Genomic DNA, 21,513 nt, shown 5'->3' with positions numbered 1-21,513 from the left:
TGCAGGAGGAGAGGTGTCACACCCAGCCCTGTACACCTCTCTCACCCAGGTATGGACGTGACTGACTGACCTGACCTGACCCAAACTTCCCTGCCCAGTGCTCTTCAACCTCTATGCCCAGCTGGGCATGCATGCACCCTCCCCCCTCTTGGTACCTGGTGCCACATCTTCTCAAGGCAACATGTGAGAGATACGCAAAGTCACATGATCCTTCCCCAGATTTCTGTCGGGGTTCACAGCAGAGCACGTCCAGCAGCAGCCTCTTGGTGCTGTGCGGGAGGGAGGGGAAGGAAGCTGGTTCCAGAGGAACGAGGGTGAGGGCAGAAGTAGGGGTGACCTGGCCTGTGGTTTTCCAGAGGTCAGCTCTTCCCTCCCATCCCACTGCTCTGTGGCTAGAAGCAGCTTAGTCCCTTCCCACCCGCACAGAGTCGAAAGGCAGCTACCACCTCCAAGCTGCTGCTGGCCACTGATACAACCCAGCTGCCTCCTGTCCCCTAGCTACAGCACGGGCAGGAAGGGGTTAAACCCTAATTATGCCTTGAGCACCAGGGCCCAGGGAACCTGACTTCAGGGGCTTCAACCAATCCAGCCAGAGAGGGGACAGGCTGAGAATGAGCACGCAGCAGGGACTCCACCGATGGGCCAGCAGGGGGCGCAGCCGGCCCTGCACACTGCAGCTTTGCCCAACCACCAGCCTTGTTCATGGACCCCTATTGTCAGCCACTGGACCGTCCCCCCCATCACTTACCGCTGGTGAGTGGGCAGTAGCCAGCAATAGGACCCACCAGTGGAAGAGGACAGACAGAAAATAGAGGCCATTTTGCCATTAAAAAAGAAAAGAAGAGACACCTGCAAAAAGGCTTCAATATGGGACTGCCCCTTTAAAAGTAGGCCATCTAGGATATGTCTACACTAGGAAATTATTTTGAAATAATTACATTCAACTTAATAACTCCCAAAATAAGAAAATGAAAATCGCATGTCCCCACTACGGAAGAGCCTCAAAATGAGTCCGAGGCAGGCTCCGTTATTGTGGACACGCTACCTCAAGTTAGAGCCCCAGGAAGCACTGGGGAGTAATTCCTATGACTGACTCTGGCGAGTAGTTGTTTTGAAATAGCAGCAGCAGAATGTCCCCACGACGGCCATCTCGAAATAAGCGTTATTCCCCGAGGAAAGCAGGAGTACAGATTTCAAAATAACGCTGCTTATTATTTTAAAATAACGAGCTTAGTGTGGACACTCCTCTTATTATTTCAGAATAAGGGGGGTTATTTCAAAAGAACTCCCTTGTGTAGACCAGGGCCTGGTCACCCTACGTGTGGGTCTCAGTCACCCCTCCCATCTCTTCGTGCCACTATCTAAGTCCATGGGACACCTGCACCCAGAGTACTCTGTCCTGTTGTGGTTGGCACATCTCAAAGAGCAGATAGTGGACCTGGAAAAGATTCAGCGAAGGGCAGGGGCTTGGCACTGGGGGTCTACAGAGGCTCTCAGGGATTAACTGTTTAAATAATTATCAATGAACTGGACGAAAATACAGAATCCCGGCTGGTTCCACGTGTGGGTGACAAACTTCCAGCCAAGTAGGAAACAAGGCTGAGGCCAAGGCAGTGACGTGAAGCGAGCTGGGTCCCTTGGGAAGCTGGGCCCATGCGAACAAAACAGGTTTTCCCAGAGCCAAATGCAGGGTCCTACCTTAGCCCCAAAGCCTGCAGGCCACACCCCCGGGAGGGGGAACTGACCCCAGGCAAGCAGGGACTCTGAGAAGGATTTAGGGTCATGCTGGGCAAGCCGCTCAAGAGGATCCCCCAGGGGATGCTGTGGTGAATACGGCTACAGCCATCACTAGTCACACGACCAGAGGAGGGAGCAGGGCAGGCAGGTGTCTCAGAATCCGTGAGACTGAGACTGGACCCTGCAGCCTGCTCTTTTTCAAAAAGAGGTTGAAAAATTGGAGATGGGGCAGCAAAGAGCCCAGCGTTGTGAAGGCTGAGGAAAAACGCCTTCTTGTGCGCTATCAAGTGGAGCCCAGGTCTGTTTAGCTTCTATAAAGGGAAGCTGAGAGGTGACTTCATTGAAGTGTCTAAGTGTCTTCCTGGAGAGAAAATGTCATGTTAAAGGGCTGTTTAATGTTGCAGAAAAAGGCAGCACAAGGCCAGTGGTTGGAAGGTGAAAACAGACGCATTCATATTAGAAATAAAGCACAAATATTTCACAGTGAGAGTGACAGATTCTCCGTCTCTTGATGGCTTCCAATAAAGACGAGATGTCTCTCTGGTGTGTGCTTGGATCAAAACTTAGCTACTATGATCTACAGGAAGGCTGGGATGTGAAGGGGTCTGATTTCATGCTCTAATGGTCCCTTCTGGCCTTAAAGTCTACTAGTTAATGAAAAACTTAGTGTGGCCTAGGGCTCAGCCTCTGGAGTTTTAGGGTACATCTACACAGCAGCTAACTACCATGATTCCAAAATAACAGAGTGTGTATCTACACTACAAGCCTTTACAGGCAGTCCCCGGGTTACGTACAAGATAGGGACTGTAGGTTTGTTCTTAAGTTGAATCTGTATGTAAGTCGGAACTGGCGTCCAGATTCAGACACTGCTGAAACTGACCGCCAGTTCTGACTTACATACAGAATCAACTTAAGAACCCCAGGCGTCCCCAAGTCAGCTGCTGCTGAAACTGATCAGCAGCTGATTCCAGGAAGCCCGGGGCAGAGCAACTCTGCCTAGGGCTTCCTGTAGTCAGCGCTGGTCAGTTTCAGCAGAAGCTGACTTGGGGACGCCTGGGGAAGAGCAGCTGGGGTGCTGCTGGGTTGCTCCAGTAGCGCCGCTCCTGGGTGCTACTGGACCAACCTAGCAGCACCCCATCTGCTCTGCCCCAGGCGTCCTGATTCAGCCGCTGCTGAAACTGACCAGCAGCGGCTGAATCAGGACCTGGGGCAGAGCAGCTGGGGTGCTGCCGGTTGGTCCAGTAGTGCCCAGAGCGGGCGCTGCAGGACCAATCGGCAGCGCCCCAGCTGCTCTGCCCCAGAGTCCAAAACAAAAGCCTGGTCTGCTGGGGGGGGGGGGAGCACTCTAGCTGCCCCCCCCCCTCCCCAGCAGACCAGGGACACGGGGAGCAGAGCCTCTGAGGCTTTGCTCTGGCAAAGCCTCAGAGGCGAGGGACCCCGCCGCGGCTGCGGCTTCAGTCCGGGAGCCTGTGGTCTGCTGGGGACGGTCCCCAGCAGACCACAGGCACCCAGATTGAGGCGGCAGCAGCGGCGGTTCCCCGCGCCTCTGAGGCTTTGCTCTCGCAAAGCCTCAGAAGCGCGGGAACCCGCCCGGTGCCCCTGGTCTGTTGGATACGGTCTTCCGGGGCGAGAAAGCCCCGTTCGTAAGTGCGGATCCGACGTAAGTCGGATCCGCGTAAGTCGGGGACTGCCTGTATTTCATAATAATGTTGAGCTGGAGGATTTCTTACTCCAACTCCTGGTATCCCTCATTTCCAAGGCTCGACAAATTATACAATCTACTCGCTCGTGGCGAGTAGATTTTAACTCGGAAGAGCCGGGTTCCGGCAATCTGCGCATGCGTAGATCGCTGAACAGCGCGGCTGGCAAGCTGGGCTTACCGCGGTTCGGCGAGCCCTGCTCATTTCACTGGCGTAAGGGAAGACGGAGAAAGAGTGATCTTCCTTCGACTTCCTGCTGTGTAGACAGTGTCAAAAGCTGAGTTAAGCTAGTTTGACTTAAGCTACACAACTGACGTAGATGAAGTTGTGTAGCTTAATTCGACTTCAGCCCGGCTGTGTCAACGTGCCCTTACTGTGCAGCCAGCTTGATCCCCAGACTCAGCTGTCATGAACTGGGATGATCCCGGGGAAGCCGCTCAAACATCCAGAGAGGCGGACCAGGGTCAGGACACCAGCCTTCCGAGGGAGGGGTGGGTGTGGCAGTGACATCACAAAGGCCTGTTGCAGGACCTCAGCCAATTGGGGGACAGTGGTGGGGAGGCGCTGACCACATAGAGGGACCCTGACATCAGCCAGGCAGGACAGAGGGGCAAGGCAGGGGCAACCTCAGCGACTCCTATGGTTTTGCAACAGCAAGACCCCTTCTCAGGGTCTCTTCTTGGGGACTGAGAGACAATTAGTATGAAGAGCAACCTCATTGGGGTTTTATCCTCCTTTCCTACTACTGGTTTTGTAGTTCCTGTTTAGAAGGTAAGAGCCTCAGAACCTGTCCCATCTGGTCCACCTGGTGCCAGCTGAATTCTAGGCATAGAAAACACTAGGGTAAAGTGATTTGATTTCCTACCTAAAACTTTGTCCCACAGAATTGCTGGGGGCATTGGGGGTTTGTCCGTTTAGATTTCCCTTTTCCTCCTTCCATCCCTCTTTCTCTTCTTCTCTTGATTCTTTTCTCCCTTTTCCATTCTTCCCTGCCTCCACCAAGGAGAGGTGTGTGTATCAAGGTGGGGGGGGGGGGGGAGTTGCTGTCTCTGTGGGAGGCCTTCACAAAGAGGTGCAAGAGTACTCAGAGCCTGGAACCTGGGCCATCTTTTTGGACTTCTGCTGAGACTTCCCCACCTCCCAGGTCTCAGAATCTTGATGTTGATTGGCAGAGCAGTAGGTACTGACAGGGAAGACTCGGGTCCTTTTGTTCTCTTTAAGGCCAAGCAATCACTTTAAGTCACAAACAATCACATATTTGATCGTGCTGCTTCTCGGCCGTTATTGTCTGTGGGCAGTTGCTGATTCTCTCTATTGTTCCAGTTCTTCTCCAATACTTGCCTGAATATTGACGATGAGCAATGGTTGGTTTGCAGCTCATCTGAGAGCACTTTATTCTGATGAGTCAGTGAGTCCCAAAGGGCTGGCGAGGGCAGGACATCAGCCTTGTAGCAGAAGGGTGGGTGTGGTAGTGACATCACAAAGGCCTGTTACAGGACCACAGCCTATTGGAGGACAGTGGCGGGGAGGTGGTGACCTCACAGAGAGACCCTGACATCAGCCAGGCAGGACAGAGGTGACTTCAGAGATACCCCTTATGGCTTTGTAGGAGGCCGTCCCACATAGGTGGGGTGGAAGTGCTCTGAGACTGATCCCCTCTGGTGGTGACCTGGCCCATCCTTTGGGACATCTGCTGAGACCTCTCAGCCTCCCAGTTCTTAGAGTCTTGATGCTGATTGGCCAAGCAGGGGGCTTTTAACAGGAATCAGTTTTCCCAACTTCCCAACTGTGAGCCATGGCTGTTCCTGCCTTTGTGGGCTCTGCACAAGCCCTTGTCTGACCTCAGGCAGGCCAGGCTGGGGCACCTGTTGGCAGAGTCCTCAGACACAGGCAGGCTCTGCTACATCTTGGAAGTGAGCATGGTCAGGAGAGGCAGGAGCAGTTTTACCTTAGTGCTGGATGGGGGGACCTGGAAAGGGGAGACTGGAAACCCATTTTCTAGTCTGTCCTTCTAGCCTGCACCCCAGTGGGCCATCCTTGGTCAGAGCCATCGGGGTGTGTAGGGCTCTTCCTTCTTCAGGGACAGGGGAAGGAGATGGAATTTTGTCAGGGCCCTGGCTGGCTTGAGGAGTGAGAGTCTCAAATCCCCTGCCCAAACTTCCCCGCTGCCACCAGGGGGTCCAGGAGATGGAGACTCCTTCCGAGAGAACCAGGTGGGCCCGAAGGGAATCGGCTCTTCTACCAGCACTGAGACTGGGGGGGAGGATGGGGACTGTCCTCACAGTCATTCCCTTCTTCTGACCAAGGGCTTTTGAGCCAGTGAAGGGCGAGGGGTCTGTCAACATCCTGTTGAGCTTTCCCTGATGAGCCCCCCCCCTTCCCTTCCATTAGAGCTCAGCACCGTTCCCCAAACTAGGGAGCTTGGTGGCTTCACTGCAACTGTTCATCAGTGACTGAGCCATGGATACCGGCCGGCTGGCAGGGAGGGGATCTACTGGATCTACAAACAGCTGCTCCACCAGCAGTAAGGAAACCCCCTGGGACATGGGCCCCAATAGAAAAGTGACACTGACAGAAACCAGGCAATGGGACGATCCACCTCCCCTCTGAGACTGTCCCCCACTGGGTGATGGGAGCCCTCTTGAGACTCACCAAATACTCTGAGATTGGCCCCAGCTGGAGGATGAGTCTGTCTCTCTCCTTCTCCCCCTGCTCCATTTAGGATCAACCCCCCTCCCCAGGCACCAAGGACACTCCACCCACCCTAGAGAGCCCTGTTCTCTAGGATGCACCCCAATGGGAGTGGAAGAACACGGCCACCAACACCAGACCAAGCAATTGGACAGCGAGAAGCTGGTAAGGAACAGGTGTCATAGGGAGATGAGGGAATGGAGGCAGGGGCTCCTCCTAAGTGGGGTGTATGTGGGGGGGGGGGTCTGGCTCTGGAGGTTACTAGAGAGGAAGACGAATCCATCCCAGGGTGCCAGTTGCCTTTAATCCTTCCTGGTTCCTCGGGGCAGCCAAACCTTTGACCCGCCCTTGTTCTCGTGAGACAGGAGGACGTCAGGGCCCCAGTGATGCGCCAGCTCCGCTCCATCTCATCCTGTCAGCAGGTGTCCGAGGCTCTGCAGGGGCTGCCCCTTTTAGGGTGCCTCTGGTGGGCTGTAGAGCCCCCCATGGAGCCAGGCGGGGTTAGGAAGCAGGCCTGCGCCACTGGGATCCTGCCCCGCTGCCCTTACAGAACCTGCTCCAGCTGGAGGAAGAGTTTCAAAGCGAGCCTTCCATGGAGCGTATCTGTCCACACGCTAGCTCAGAAACCAAAGGGTTAATCCAGGCACTGCCAGCCACTGCTGATTGGCCGGCTAACGGCAGCAGGGTGGACCAAAGGGCTGGGAATGCGACTGGCAGGGCTGCCGAAGAGGGGTGAGCAGGCAGGAGAAAGGAACTCCGGTCAGCAGCCTGCTAGAGCACTATCCCGGGATAGACCCCAGCAAGGGGCGAAGAGGCCAACAGACCAACCCCCTGACCGGCCTGAGCACACGGTGGGTCTCCAGATTCCTGGGCACGAGGAGCGGATTGACAGCCCCACTGAGCTGAGTGAGCCGGAGTCACGTCCTCCCCATTTTGGCCAGGGGATGCCCCATTGCACTGGCACCCTGCCCCGCCGAGCCAGACAGCTCTGAATGGGGAGACAGCAGAAAACCAGAGACTGGCCGGGGAAGATGCTGGAGAAGGTGCAGCAGGAGTCCCGGCTGCAGGAGAGGTTCTGCCAGCAGTAGCTGCCACAGGTCTGAGAGCAGGGCTGGCCTTTGCCTAAGAGCAGGGGCGGATGATAATTTTGCGGGGCCCAAGGCAGTTCTGCAGGACCCAGGGGCGCACAATTTCGCGCATGCGCCTCGGCAGCAGCTGACTGGAAATAGCGTTTCGCGCAGGCGCCTCGGCAGCAGCCAACCAGAAGTAGCGTTTCGCGCAGGCGCCTCGGCAGCAGCCAACCAGAAGTAGCGTTTCGCGCAGGCGCCTCGGCAGCAGCTGACCAGAAGTAGCGTGCGTGGGGCCTATTGAGGGCAGCCGCCCCGCTCGCTCTGCCCTATATCCGCCGCTGCCTAAGAGTATGGACCCCTTTGTTCTGACAGCTGGAGGATCCTGGGGGAGGCATGTGCCCAGTGGAGAGGGAGGACCCAGGCTCTTACACTAACCACCCATTTCATGGGGGGATCCAGGACCCTTTCCCCTCCATGGGGGAGGAGGAGCGGGCAGAGGTGTGATAAGCCCTGAGCCATTCACAGGAACCAGAGGGGGCTGCAGGCCCTTCCCTCTGTGGGGACACTGGGGATGGCGCATTGTGTTGCACTCTGTGAATCTGCAATTCAATTGGTGAACCAGCCAGAAGGCCAAAGCCTCAGATCCCCATCACCCAGCCTGGTTTATCCCTTGCTGCCCCTTTCCCCCGTTCTATGAGAGGCAGCCCCACATGAGCCTCGATCTCCTCTGCAAGGCATGGGAGGAGCCAGGTCAAGGAACAACCAACATGGTACAGTCCAAGTCCTGTCAAAGGGAAAACGTGGAGCCCCCACAGGGTTTTGTTGTGGGAGAACGCGCTGACATCTCAGAATCAGGAACAGGCTGACAACAAAGGGACAGAATGTAAAACTTGAAGCCCAGGGAGAGGGTTGATTGATGCTGCCAACCTTGAAGTCAAAACTGCTGGCCAAGGGACGAGGATCATTCAAGGCTATCAACAGGGCAAGAGCAGTTGATGATGAAATCCACCATGCAGGGAAAAGAAACAAGACATAGGCCATCGCACACAGATCTGCTGAAGACTTGAAAAGACCAAGAGGGCCTCCTCCTCATGCTTTTTTCACCAGAGCTTGAGCTGCCGGCATCCTTAATCCATGCTGCTGGAAAGACAGAAACAGCACATGCCGTGGATTGAAGACCTCCCCTTGGAGTTCGTAGCATGGCCAGAACATTCTAAAGGAATCTACCATCAAGTGCAGATCATTATGGGGAAAAAGGTCCGTGAAGACCTGACAAGGGCCCTATCAATTTCACAGCTGTGAAAAAAGTGAAATCTGCCCTGCACCGTAAAATCCGATCTCCCCATACTGCTAGGAGCCTTGGGCACCCAGCTGCTAGTCTGGCCAGGCTGAGGAGAGACAGGAGTTGTCCTTCCCCTACACAGTCACTCTTGGTGGGGGAGATCAGTGAGGCCATGTCCAGACTCAGGGGTTTTTTCGGGAAAAGTAGCCTTTTCCCGAAAAAACTTCCCCTGCGTCCAGACTCAAGCCGCGTTCTTTCGAAATTATTTCGAAAGAACACGGCTTTTCTTTCGATGGCAGTAAACCTCAATTTACGAGGAAGAACGCCTTCTTTCGAAAGTTCCTCTTTCGAAAGAAGGCGTTCTTCAATGTAAAGAGGCTGTCTTCGAAAGAGAGCATCCAGACTCGCTGGGTGCTCTCTTTCGAAAAAGCGGATTTCTCTTTCGAAAGATCCGCCTGCAGTCTAGACGCGATCTTTTGAAAGAGGCTCTTTCGAAAGATGCTTTCGAAAGAACCTCTTTTGAAAGAAGCCTGTAGTCTAGACATAGCCTGAGAGGCAGTGTAGAAATGAGGATGGAACCTCATTTACACCTGTCCTGAGGGCTGCACAGAAGCGAAGGTGGCATTTTTGGGACCCCCTTTGCAAAACAACTTTGGAAACTTCTCACCCCCACCGCGCACAATCCTGTTTTGGATTAAGGTCCACATGGTTAGAATGTCATGACATTTCTGAGGCAAACTTCTGAAATTGTGGATTGTCCAATCTGGAAAACCTCTGGTGGTGAAACTGATGAGCATGCATGATGAATTTGGTAGAGCCCTACCTATTGAGTGGAAATCGCGGGAAATCGTTTACCAGAAACTTTTGGCTATGTTGGACCTCAGGGTTATTGGGGAGTACCCAAGTACAGCTTTTCTCCATCTGCGGGCTCCCAACTCAGAAAGGGGTCACAAGGTGAGTGTAGGGAGGTCATGAGTAGGATCACTAGCCACCCAGGTTTTCCCAGTCATGACCTCTTTTTTGGTCTTCAAATCTTCCTCTGAGCAGATTTTGGAAATATTAAAAAAAATCTGTGATTTTTCTGGTGTTCCAAACTGGATGTCTGAAAGAGGTCACATCCAGGAAAACCCAGATGCATGGTGTATGCCTGTCAAACATCAGCAATCTCACAAAGAAACTTGTTACTTACCGAGGGACAAAAATATTGTCTACATGCCACTTGTATCAACCAGAATGTATACAACCTTCTGCTAACTCCGTAGCCTCCTGCCACCTGCTGCCTCCTCCTTAATTTCCTGGAATAACAAAAATGAAACTTAGTCTCCCAGCAATGATATGTCAGTGCAAAATTCTTTGTCCTGGGAACACGGCCAACCTCAGGTGCACCAGCATCAGGAGACAAATAAAAAAAATCATGAGACTGGCTTAAAATAATGAGTTGAAAAAGAAATACATAATTTATTTTTGGGTCTTTTATGTGTCTTTGCTTTCTGAGCCTAGAGGATGCACTCAGGTCATGTTTTTAGCTCTTTCTCTGCAAACCTGAGGACTTGAAATGCTTTTCATATGAAAGGTGAGGGTGCATCTTCACTCCAGAGACTATGTTGACACAGCTGTGCCAGCATAGTCCTCTAGCTTAGATGCAGCCCACACACAAAGTCATTTTTCTGTTGGCATAACAACACAACCTCCCCAAACAAAGCCCTCTTAGACTCATAGCTTGAGCAGTCATGCCTAGCAGTCAGAGCAGTGGCAGTGCGAGACCAGGAGATGGGTTGCTTCACCGAACCTCATCCATCCACTCCTGTAATAGACACACAGTTTCTGTTTGAGTTGAAACCAGCAAGTGACCCATGCTCCAGGCTTCAGAAGAAGGCAACCTTGCCCACCCAACCCCCAAGACCGCTGCAAATCTGACCCATCAAAAATTCCTTCCCGACCCCAAACGTGGGGTCAGTCAGACCATGAGTATTTTGGCAAAACCCACCAGCCAGTCACCTGAGAAAAAATTCTCTGCTCTCTAATGATTCATGCCTAGCACAACACTTAGTTATCTTGGATTAAAGTAGTGTTTCTCAAACTGTGGGTCCCGACCCCCAGGGGGGTCGCGAGTGACTTAGAGGGGGATCACAAACAAATTAGAGGGGGGTCGCGAGCAACTGAGAGGTATCACAAGTTTGAGAACCCCTGGATTAAGGTTTGAGCCCTTTCCTGTAATTAGTGCAGCATGAGGATCAGCTCAGCTAAGGATTCAACATCTGTTTTGTGAGACAACTTGCTAATTAGAGCTGGTCAAAATTTTCCCACTGGAAAAGTGTTGAAATTGACATTTTGCACAGAAAACATGTTTTGGATATTTTTTTTCAGTTTTCTGCCTGTAAGAACTAAGAACTGAAATGACAAACGTCACTAACACATCAAATCAATTTGTTTTGACGGCAATGTCTACATTTTCTGTTTCAGTATCTCTGATTTAAAACCTTTTCGAATTTTTCAGTTTGCACATTTTTTTTTTGTCATCTCAACTTTTCATTCCCATGCAAAATGGGATCTGGTTTGGGAATGTGGAAATTTCCCACAACATGTCATTTTTCTGCCACCAGAGCTAGGAGTTAGGGTGGGATTGTTAGCAATGCTGTGCACCAACCCCAAACCACGGTACTCTGCACTTAAACACTGCCTTCCATGCAGGGGAGGGAAGATAGAGATGTGCAGGCTGAACCTCTCTAGTCTGGCACCCTCGGGACCTGACCGATGCCGAATCACAGAATTTGCCAGATCAGAGGAAGGCAATATTGTCTAGCAACATTACCAACACTTGCACAGCTTACTGGGCTCTTAGAAGACATTATGGGCACATTACAGATAATAATGTGTCTAGACTGGCATGATTTTCTGGAAATGCTTTTAATGGAAAAGTTTTCCGTTAAAAGCATTTGCGGAAAAGAGTGTCTAGATTGGCACGGACGCTTTTCTGCAAAAGCACTTTTTCGGAAAAGCGTCCGTGCCAATCTAGATGCGCTTTTCCGCAAAAAAGCCCCGATCGCCATTTTCACCATCAGGGCTTTTTTGCGGAAAACAAATCTGAGCTGTCTACACTGGCCCTTTTGCGCAAAATTTTTGCGCAATAGGACTTTTGCCTGAACGGGAGCAGCATAGTATTTCTGCAAGAAGCACTGATTTCAGACAGTAGGAAGTCAGTGCTTTTGCGGAAATTCAAGCGGCCAGTGTAGACAGCTGGCAAGTTTTTCCGGAAAAGCGGCTGATTTTCCGGAAAAACTGGCCAGTCTAGACACAGCCTGAGAGCCAGGACTGGTGGCTGTAAACAAACTTTACCGGACTGCAGGAAACTTGGCTACATTCGAGTGAAGTGGACAACCCCCAACTAAAATCATGCCAGACCACGGATGTTGCTGGACCAGAGAGTGCCGGACTAGAGAGTTTCAACATATAAGAACAGCAATAATGGGTCAGACCAAAGGTCCATCCAGCCCAGTATCCTGTCTGCCAACAGTGGCCAATACCAGATTCCCCAGAGGGAGGGAACACAACAGTTAAACCTCACATGATCCGTCTCCTGTCACAGAGGCTAGGAACACTATTCCTACCCATCCTGGCTAATAGCCATTGATGGACCTAACCTCCATGAATCTATCTAGCTCTTTTTTGAGCCCTGTTAAAGTCCTAGTCTTCACCACATCCTCTGGCAAGGAGTTCCACAGGTTGACTGTGCACTGAGTGAATAATGAAAGGTGTAGAGAACCAACAGGTATCCCAATTGAGCCAATCCCATGACACTAGCACAAAGGAAAACTCAATGAAACTGATCAGCAACAGATTTTTCTCACTGGGCTTTCTTAAGCTATGCCGATGCTTGCGCTGCAGCATGGAAAGGCTCTGCTAGGGGGAGGCAGCTGGGAAAGGATCCGGCCATGGCAGCAGGATACCACACTGCTAAAAATAACCATGTCACTATGGGAGGCGTAGTGTAGGGCACATAAACGGGTCAGGGGGTATGCTGGGCACTCTGCTTGTCTAAGCAATGCTTCTCTGTCTACACTGCTGCTCCTATCCATGCCAGCTGGGCATGCTGTGTTCACGTCTGCATGCCCACAGAAGGGTAGACCTATCCAGCATCCTAGTGTCATGCTGCCAGGCAGAACCAAACCTGGGCTCTCTGGAGCTTTGCGTATGAGCGTCTACAGCCTGAGCTAAAAGCCAGCTGTAGAGCAGACTCATTCTCTCTCTCTGTCTCTCTGTAAGTGGTCTAAATGCCACTACATGGGACAGTGAACCATGCCCAGCCAGGTGTGTGGGTTACACTAGCACTAAAACATGCTCGAGTTATGTTGCTCTTAGCTTTTGATTGCCTCCTGGACTGCATCAGGGCACCTCAGACGGGGACCTGCAGAAAGGTTCTAATAACCACTCTTCATCCACAGAGCTCAGAGCACTTTACTTGGGTGCTGAAGTGTCACCAGCCTAGTTTTAGAAGGGGGAAGCTCTTTTACTGGCAATTCTTTTACTACCTGAAATCGATCTTCCTTTCTCCCTGAGATATTGATGATACAGTGCCTACCACAGCAGGGCCGTGGCTCATGACAAAGACTCCTAAGCACTACAATAATACAAATAATAAATATGAATATTAACAGATCAACTCACCTGTTTCAAGTTAAGCATTTGCTGGGTGGAATGAAAGTCTCTCGGTGACACTTTTTCTAGGGCTGTTCTTGTGATATGTAGCATGTCTTTGCTCTGTTATAAGAAACAATGCAGGGTTATAAATCAGGTGACATGACATTTACATGGCAGCGATGATTGGGATGAGTAAGGTAACCATGTTTCCTAAAAAATGTTGCTTCTAGTAGAAAGACCAGACACTTTTTCAAGGTCATTTATTTCATCACACACTTGAACGTAGATTATCTTTCTAAACATTAAAAAAGAAAAGAAACTTCTTGGCATTGCTACTACACAAATTATCACCACAATATTTGTATATTGTTTAGTTCAGATATTGCAACTTTCAGACACTTCTTTTTACTTTGTTTCACGTGAGCAGATGAGGTAAGGCGAAATCTTAGGGGAAAACAGACTCTCCTCTGAAATCAAATTATGTCCAACACACACACACACACACACACACACACACACACACACACACACACACACACACACAGATGCAGGTTTCTTCATATGCACCATTTTATCTCATCATTAAAGTCCATTTTTATAATGTGGAAATGTATCTGGCAACTCCTCCTACAGCATTATAACAATTTGGCCTACAGCAGGTAGATTAATAACAAAAAGCTAAGCACACCTTTAAAAGGCTGATCTTTTTAGCGTGATAGCTTCAGCCCTTTGAGCGACCCGGTTCTTCTGCGATTGTACAGCAGGTGGCAACACAAGACCATGAGATGGCAAGAGTACATTTTCTAAAAAGGTTGCCTTCAGTATTTCAGAATGTGCCCCCTAAACAAGACAACAACCTCCCCCCACTTTGATTGTGAGAGTCATACAAAGAAGATGAAACTTTATTATTAGTTATGAAAATGCAAAAGAAACAGCACAGACATACATAGTCATTCAACAAAAAGCCTAACGAAACAAGACGTATAGCTTGTCTATTTTTCAGCCAGACACGGAAAAGTTTGCGAGGTCGCCCCTGCAAAGCCACGAGAGGGAAGGGAACAGAGTGGCACGGCCCATCTTTTAAGCCGCTCTGCATTCCAGCATCTTTCTAAAACTTTTCCGGAAACTGTCATCCAGGAAAGCGTACAAGAAAGGATTCAAGCATGAATTGGCATAGCTCAAACTGGTGATGAAGTAGGCGATCCCAATGACCAGGGAGGTTTGAGTTAAGTCAGTGGTCAAAGCCACGATGGTGGACAGGTGGAAGGGGGTCCAGCAGAAGAGACACACGGCCAGGACGATGAAGACCATGATGGTGACCTTTTTCTTGGCTTTGTCCAGGGCTTTCGCGTTTGAATTCAAGTGCATATTCCTCAGTTTGTACAGCATCATGGTGTACAGAATGCAGATGGTGGACACGGGAATGGCAAAGCCAAGGATAAGGGTGTAGATCCTGCTGGCTTTGAACCAAAACTTCTCGGGTTTGGGGAAGTTTAGACCACAGCTCTTGATCTGTAGGTTATCTACATAGACGTTGGCAAAGATGAAGAAAGGGAGAATGATGATGGTAACCAAGGCCCAGATGCATAGGCTGACAATTCGTGCTGCGCGGTAGGTGCGATGGGGCATCCTTTTGGATTGGACGGTGGCCAAGACCACCAGGTACCTGTCTATGCTCATCACCGTGAGGAAATAGATGCTGGAGAAGATGTTGTAGTGGTCTATGGACAGGATGATCTTGCAGAGGATTTCTCCAAAGGGCCAGTAGTGCAAAAGGTGCTCAGCAATGTTAATGGGCAGAACCAAAGTGAACAAGTCATCGGCTATCGCCAGGTTCAGAATGAACATATTGGTGACAGTCTTCATCTTCGGGGCCTTGAGGATCACGTAGATGACGGCGGTGTTGCCCGTGAGCCCCACTGCACAGATCACAGAGTAAATGATGGGGAGGACAACATAAAAATCAGTAGACTGGTCATGGAAGGTGAAGTTGGACCTCGTGCCATTGTCCAGATCCCTGCAGTCATTCGTATCATTGCAGGGGCTGGTCAGATTGCTTTCCCGGGAGTGATTTCCCATGCCTGCTTCCTCGGATCAGGAACGGCGTTCTGGTTTCATTGCAGAGCTTGGCAGGCAGAGCTCCTTGTTGCTGGTGGAGCGAGGTTCACAGTTCATCGGGAGAGCAGGGACTTTCTGAAGGAAGGCGGGAACCTGCGTGTCTAGTCACCTTGTAAAATTTGAAATGTTTAGCTCAGCCGCGGGGGGGAACAAAACGCCATTAAAAGAAGCCCTGCTGGTAAAACTGGGGCTTCCTCACACCAAGCAAGCAAGGGAAATAAAAAACCCACAAAAGCTCTTCAGTCTTGCGCACCTCAGTCTGTGTGGTTGCTGGGCGGTGCTCAAGAGGTCTGGCTGTTCAGGATGAATCAGCTGGAGCAAAGATCCCTCTTGGGTGGGAGGGAAGCCAACCCAGGCAAGCTTTGTGCCCCGCAAACGATTTACGAGCGGGGGATTCACAGGAAGTCTGCTGCCGTTACTTACACTGCTGCCACTTGCTTTTCTGCCCCGGCCAGTGGGAAGACTTTAGTGTTTAGTGCGTCTGTTCCTCTGGGTCAAGGGGCTTCCACAATCTTTTTACCTCCAGTGAATGGGGATTCTGCTTTCCAGCCCAATCCAGTGGGAATCTGGCCACTGCAGGCAACCCGGTCGCTTCCTAAAGCCCTGCGAAAAGAAAAAAACAAAACAAAAAAACAAAAGCTGTGATTGAATGGGCTTGTCTGAAAAGAAAAGAACTCTCAAGTACAGCTAACTTTAGCCCCAGACCTTATTCAGTAGCAAAAACATCCCTAAGACAATAAAAGTGTAATAGTATGTGAGACTCGGCACACACACAACGGTGCCACCGGTCCCAAAAGTTCAATATTTATACAGGAAAAAAAGGAGGAAAAGATGCTCCTGCAAACAAACACAGGTGTAGAATAACTGCGGGAGCAGTTCCCGTCTATTTACATCTTTCTGTCTGATGCTTTCTTTGTGGCTATTATTTTCCCCAGGCACTTTCCAAAATTCCTCTGCAGGGAAACAAATCCACAAAGGGCAAAGGTTTCCCAACTCCTCTGCAGGCTTTGCAAAGGGAAAAAAAAGTCCAAGACAGCAGCAGCATTTTGCCAGTACACAACAATAATCAAAGGCATACCCAAGCTAGAATCTTTCACACAAAGCTAAAGCTGTCTGTTCCTCTTACCTGCAAAAGCCGGGGGGAGCTTGTTGTGTTCTCCAGCACTTTGCTGCCTTCCGCTGTTCAGTCTCTTCTCTCTTTAATCTGAGTTGGAGGGAGGGTCTCAAGCTATGCTGACGTTACCAGTCAGTCCTGACAATTGGCTCTATCTGCCGCTGTTGATGTTGGTGCAGATCTGATCAGAAACCAAGCACCACTTTGGAAAATCAAGGTGATGGCTGCACTTCGCTATTTCAATAGCAAACAATCTTCATGCTGAAAAAACAACATCAGATGAGACACTTCAGGAATGAAGGGGACGTTGAAATGCACAAGCAGCACCAGAGCTGTGAGGCTGAGACTGTTCAAATGTGGAAGCTTTCCACTCACGTGGAAGCTGTCACTTGGCTGTTCTGCCTGGTGTAAGGCATCCAGGTATGAGCGCAAAAGACAATGGTACAGATTGTTCAGTGAGACACTTTGCTTGACGGTCAGCTGCTAAGACAGGACGTCAGTGGATCTTAGTGGATTGACACCCCTTAGAGATCTGGCCCTGGCATGAAACACAGCAAAAGTCTTCATCAGAGAGAGATGCTGTCCAATGCAAAATGAAGGAGACTCATTTAGGAGGAACGAAACTCATCACAACTATCCCCCCCCTCAATGTAAACATATTTGTCCTCTTTACTTGCACAGGTCTGTGTAAAAAGCAACGACGGGACCCACTCTTCTTCGATTGATTTTATTCTGGTGTAACACTGTTCATGTGCATGCTATTGCCTCAGATTTACACCATCAAGAGTGAAAAAGGTCTCTAGTCTATTAACAATGGACCAGCTAGGCCCAAATTGCCTGCCTTTTTGTTCTGATGCCAGTTAAAAGAGTATTTTAATCACCGGTCAAAATACCATTTGATTCTCCAAGGCAAGGTGTTTGCCAATACTGTTGGGCCGTGAGATGAAGCCACCGTTTCTTGCAGAATGGGGTTCAATTCAGCGTTTCCTGTAAGCTGTGAGCTTTCACGGCCACTCAGGAGATATTAAAATGCTGCCCAGCTGACTGGCAGAGCTCCCACTGGTAGGTTTTGTGTTTCTATTGATCATGCACATTTCACATGCCTCAGTGCACATAAAAATGTATTCTGCACATGGATGAAAAGGATTAGAGGGAACATTGGTTCACACCAATGTCTCGTGTTAACATGAGCTAGGAACTGTCCCACATATCGGAGAGCAGGTTTGATCCCAGTCGGGTGGCTATTTGGAGGGCATGTTCCTGATATTTGTATTTTCCCGGACACAACAAAGTTTGGATGCATTCCAGTAACTGAGCAGGAATGGAGTCACGCCTGTGCATAGCGGTGTTTTATAGTGGACATGAAGGTAACATCTTAAGGTCATGCAGGGTAATTGGCTATGTGGTGGATATTGGAGTTCCATTCACTGTATAGAAATCCTGAAGGTAACTTTGTATTTCTCTGCTGAACACAGATGCTCTCTGTCATGAAGAAAAGAATAAAGAGTACACTGAGGGGAGCAATGATTCTTTCCTGACAGCCATCTAGGCAGCTGCCGAGACTGAATTAAATGGGGAAGGGTTCAGAGAAGAGTCGTGAGAATGATTAAAGACTCGAAAACATGCCTTCCAGTAAGACTCCAGAAAGTCAGTCTATTTAGTTTCTCAAAGAGGAGGTTAAGGATGCTGGATCACAGTCTATAAGGGCATGTCTACAGTGCAGGACAAAAGTTGAATTAAACTATGCAACTTCAGCTACTTCAATTGCGTAGCTGAATTCCAAATAGATTAATTCGGCTTTTGGCACTGTCTACACAGGAATAAGTCGAAGGAAGAACACTCGTCCTTCGACGTCCCTTACTCCTCATGAAACAAGGGTTACAGAAACTGGAGTAAGAAGTCCTCCATCTTGACATTATTTCAAACTAACGGCTTGCTGTGTAGATGCACACTATGTTATTTCAAAATTACGCCAGTTATTCCGAAATAACACTGCTGTGTAGACGTACCCGAAGAGCATACATGGGGAATGATTTATCTACACTGGTGCAAATGTGCTTAACATAGACAAGATTGGGTATAATGGGCTTGGAGTGGCCACATGAAACATCTACCTCCAAATGAGTGCTCTGTGTAAATCACAAACTTGACTAGTCAGTGGGCAGTCAAACATCCTACGATTAGGAAGATCATCAGAATACCCTGGAAAAATGTCATAAGAAGAAATTGACCATCCCAGCCCCAAGGAAGAGAAGTGGGCAAGAAGATGATGTTGATTTATTTTTTTGGTTTACAATAGTACCTAGGAGCTCCCAGCTATGGAGCAGGAACCCACTGTGCTAGGCACGGTCCCAAAAGACTAAAATCTTGATCCCTGCCCCAACTAAACCATCTTGAGGTTTTCAAGTGGTAGAAAAAGGAAGAGAAACAGAGCCTTGAGACCCGATTCTCCTCTCAGAATCTGTGTACACGGGGAAAGATCATATGAATTAACCAAAAGTGTGACTTTGAAGTGAATTAGTTAAATCACATTAAATTCTGTTATTCAGAATTAGTAGCCTTAATTAGATATAACTTATTTCACTTTGGGAGAGAATTAAAGTGAACTGAATTAATGCCTCTTTAATTCCGAATGAGGGTATTGCCATGTAGGTTTAAGTCAGTTCAACTAATCCACTTCAAATTCACATATTTGGTTAATTTGGATTAACTTTCCAACGTGTTCCTGTGTAGACAAGACCTCATTCACACCAATGGGATTCCATTCACTTCAGTGGAGTCATTCAGTTTATTTACAAGATGAGAGATCAAAAATCAGGGACCACTTAATCAGGGGTCCTTAGTTCGTATCTCCTCTTCTTCCATTTATATGATCTCCCCTTTCTTTCCCCCTCCCTCAGTTAAAATTTAGACAAAAAAGTACCATCGTTACTTGCAAAACCATGAAAATAATATTAGGTATAGTATTCACTATCTGCAGCGGTGTTCATTTTTGGCAACAGACTTGCTATCCACAGTCCAGTTAGAAACATGGGCTTGGATTCAGGCAATATATTATGTGATTCAAATGGCACAGTGAAAATGCAGAATTTGGGAACTATTTTCTAGATCTGACCTAGAGAAACAGAATTGGAGCAGAAGGCATATTTCAAAATATACCACTGAATTTACTGTTCAAAGGGTCAGTTTCCTATGGGGAAAAAACCATATCTAAGGAGTGGTGAAATGTGAATAGCCAAGATAAACCTCCAAAATCCGAACTTTGCACATGCAAATGGACAACAGTAATGCATACTAGTACTTTTGCACACCGCTTCCCGACTACAGGGACAACAGAACTGCACACAAATTTTTCAGCAGCAATTTAGACTCACACGCTTAAAAAAAATTAATCCATTTGGCTATATTTATCCTTAGTGTCGCTTCATTAACCTGAATGGAAAGCCACCAAGGATGAATTTGGATCCCTGTCCAAATGACACAACTCTCTGTCTCGTCATGGAAGTTGACTTCATACCCTTGGAATTAGTCGTCTGTCCTGGTCCCTCCGACAGGATCATGTTATTTTCTGGGGCTATGGACAGAAGTTGAATTCTTGAAGCTTCTCCAGTCTGGTTCATATCACTGTTTTCTCTCCAAATACATGTGCCTTATCAGTGAAGGCAGTAGAGAACCTGATTGGCTGTTTCTGAAAGGCAGAGGAGAGTTTGAAGGCTGACGGGTAAACAGTTCGCTGTGGGTGACCACAGTCTGAGCTGTCCATTGTCATTTGAATTGGTGTCCTGTGATGCTGGTGCCTTCATCACGGAGGAAAACAGTCTGCCTAAGAGGCGCCTGAAGTGTACCGGGCCCTGCTGTTTTATCAAATAAGAACTGTCTAAGTCTTCCTGTGTGAGCCGGTTAAATGTTCTCTTTCTCGTTGTGTGTCTGTAAAGACAGGCGGGCAGCGTGTGGAGAAGCACTGTGGAGGCAGATACTTCTCGTGTGTGCATTCTGCACGTTTCCTGCCACCTTCCCGATCACTGGAGAGCGCTGCATTAACACGAGCTCTCTCTTTCCTAAGGACTCGTTTGATCTAGGGCAGTGGTCAGGGCCGGCCCACAGCACTTTGACACCTGTGGTGGGGAGCTCAAATGATGCCCCCATGCTCCCTCGCTTGGGCCAAAATTTGCAAGGTCTCAATTCTGCCTTCTTCCTGTTCTACTCCTCTCATGGGACTGCTCTGCTACCTACCCCAATAAAGAACTAACAACTTAAAATGCCTTGTTCAAAAAATAAAAGTAACACGTAACTCTGGGACCTAGTGGCTCCCTCCCCGCCCCCCTCCTCCCCCCCAGTCTGGCACCTGAGGCGGCTGCCTCAGTTCACCTCATGGGAAGGCCAGCCCTGGAAGTGGTCACCAACCAGTCGATCGGGATCTACCGGTAGATCTTGGAGCCTCTGACAGATGATCCTGACTGGTTTGGCCTTGAGGCGATCAAGCACAGCACTTCAGCTGCCCTTTCCCCTACTGCTGCACATCTCCTGCCCTTTGCCTTGGAGCTGCTTCACCCCCAGAAGCCTCCTGCATGAGATACAGAGCAGGGAAGGGAGAGGAGAAGGGGGCTGATGTCAGGGTGCCCCTCTCCCACCCTATATTCTATCTCCACAGACTGCGGGGGAGGGGGCACAACAGGACCTGGGATGGAAGGAGTTTGCTGGCTGCTTTGGAGAGCGGTGCAGGGCCAGGGCAGGGGTGAACCTGCCTTAGCCCCACTGCACCACCACCCCAGAGCCCCCTGTGGTAAGCAGTGCCCAGCTGGAGCCAGCTCCGAACCCCAGCCCCAATCATGTACCCCCTCTACACCCCACACCCCTGCCCTAGCTCTGAGCCCCCTGGACCCAAACTCCCTTAGGGTATGTCTACACTATCCCCCTAGTTCGAACTAGGGGGGTTAATGTAGTCACCCGCAGTTGCAAATGAAGCCCGGGATTTGAATTTCCCGGGCTTCATTTGCATGATCCCGACCGGCGCCATTTTTAAATGCCGGCTAGTTCGGACTGCGTGCCGCGCGGCTACACGCGGCACGAACTAGCTAGTTGGGATTAGGCTTCCTAATCCAAACCTCGTGGTGTACAGCTAGTTCGGATTAGGAAGCCTAATCCAAACTAGCTAGTTCGTGC

The 21,513-nt window shown here is 49.6% G+C and overlaps 1 protein-coding gene and 1 long non-coding RNA gene across 2 annotated transcripts in view; one reads left to right on the top strand and one right to left on the bottom strand.

Moving 5' to 3' along the window:
* The first annotated feature begins 5,000 nt into the window (after positions 1–5,000).
* LOC112547379 (uncharacterized) overlaps positions 5,001–21,513 on the top strand; it is a 29,788-nt gene continuing 13,275 nt past the window's right edge. The window contains exons 1-2 of the long non-coding RNA XR_003091118.3: positions 5,001–5,350; positions 6,160–6,293. This is a non-coding gene — a long non-coding RNA (uncharacterized LOC112547379). The remainder of the gene's footprint in view (positions 5,351–6,159; positions 6,294–21,513) is intronic.
* NPBWR2 (neuropeptides B and W receptor 2) lies at positions 11,581–18,850 on the bottom strand. Its single transcript, XM_006132479.5, has 2 exons — positions 16,363–18,850; positions 11,581–15,839 (listed from the first exon to the last, which is right to left on the bottom strand). Exon 2 carries the CDS (start codon positions 15,195–15,197, stop codon positions 14,199–14,201), a length of 999 nt encoding a protein of 332 aa, XP_006132541.2. The 5' UTR covers positions 15,198–15,839; positions 16,363–18,850; the 3' UTR covers positions 11,581–14,198.

This window comes from Pelodiscus sinensis, chromosome 17 (genome assembly GCF_052426305.1).
Source record: "Pelodiscus sinensis isolate ZL-2025 chromosome 17, ASM5242630v1, whole genome shotgun sequence".
NCBI classification, from domain to species: Eukaryota; Metazoa; Chordata; order Testudines; family Trionychidae; genus Pelodiscus; species Pelodiscus sinensis.
Note: the sequence above shows the minus strand (reverse complement) of the source record. Positions and strands in the feature narration are given on the sequence as shown.

Excerpts from the sequence above, each read along its gene's own strand:
- NPBWR2 (XM_006132479.5), bottom strand. The coding sequence starts at position 15,197 with ATGGGAAATCACTCCCGGGAAAGCAATCTGACCAGCCCCTGCAATGAT.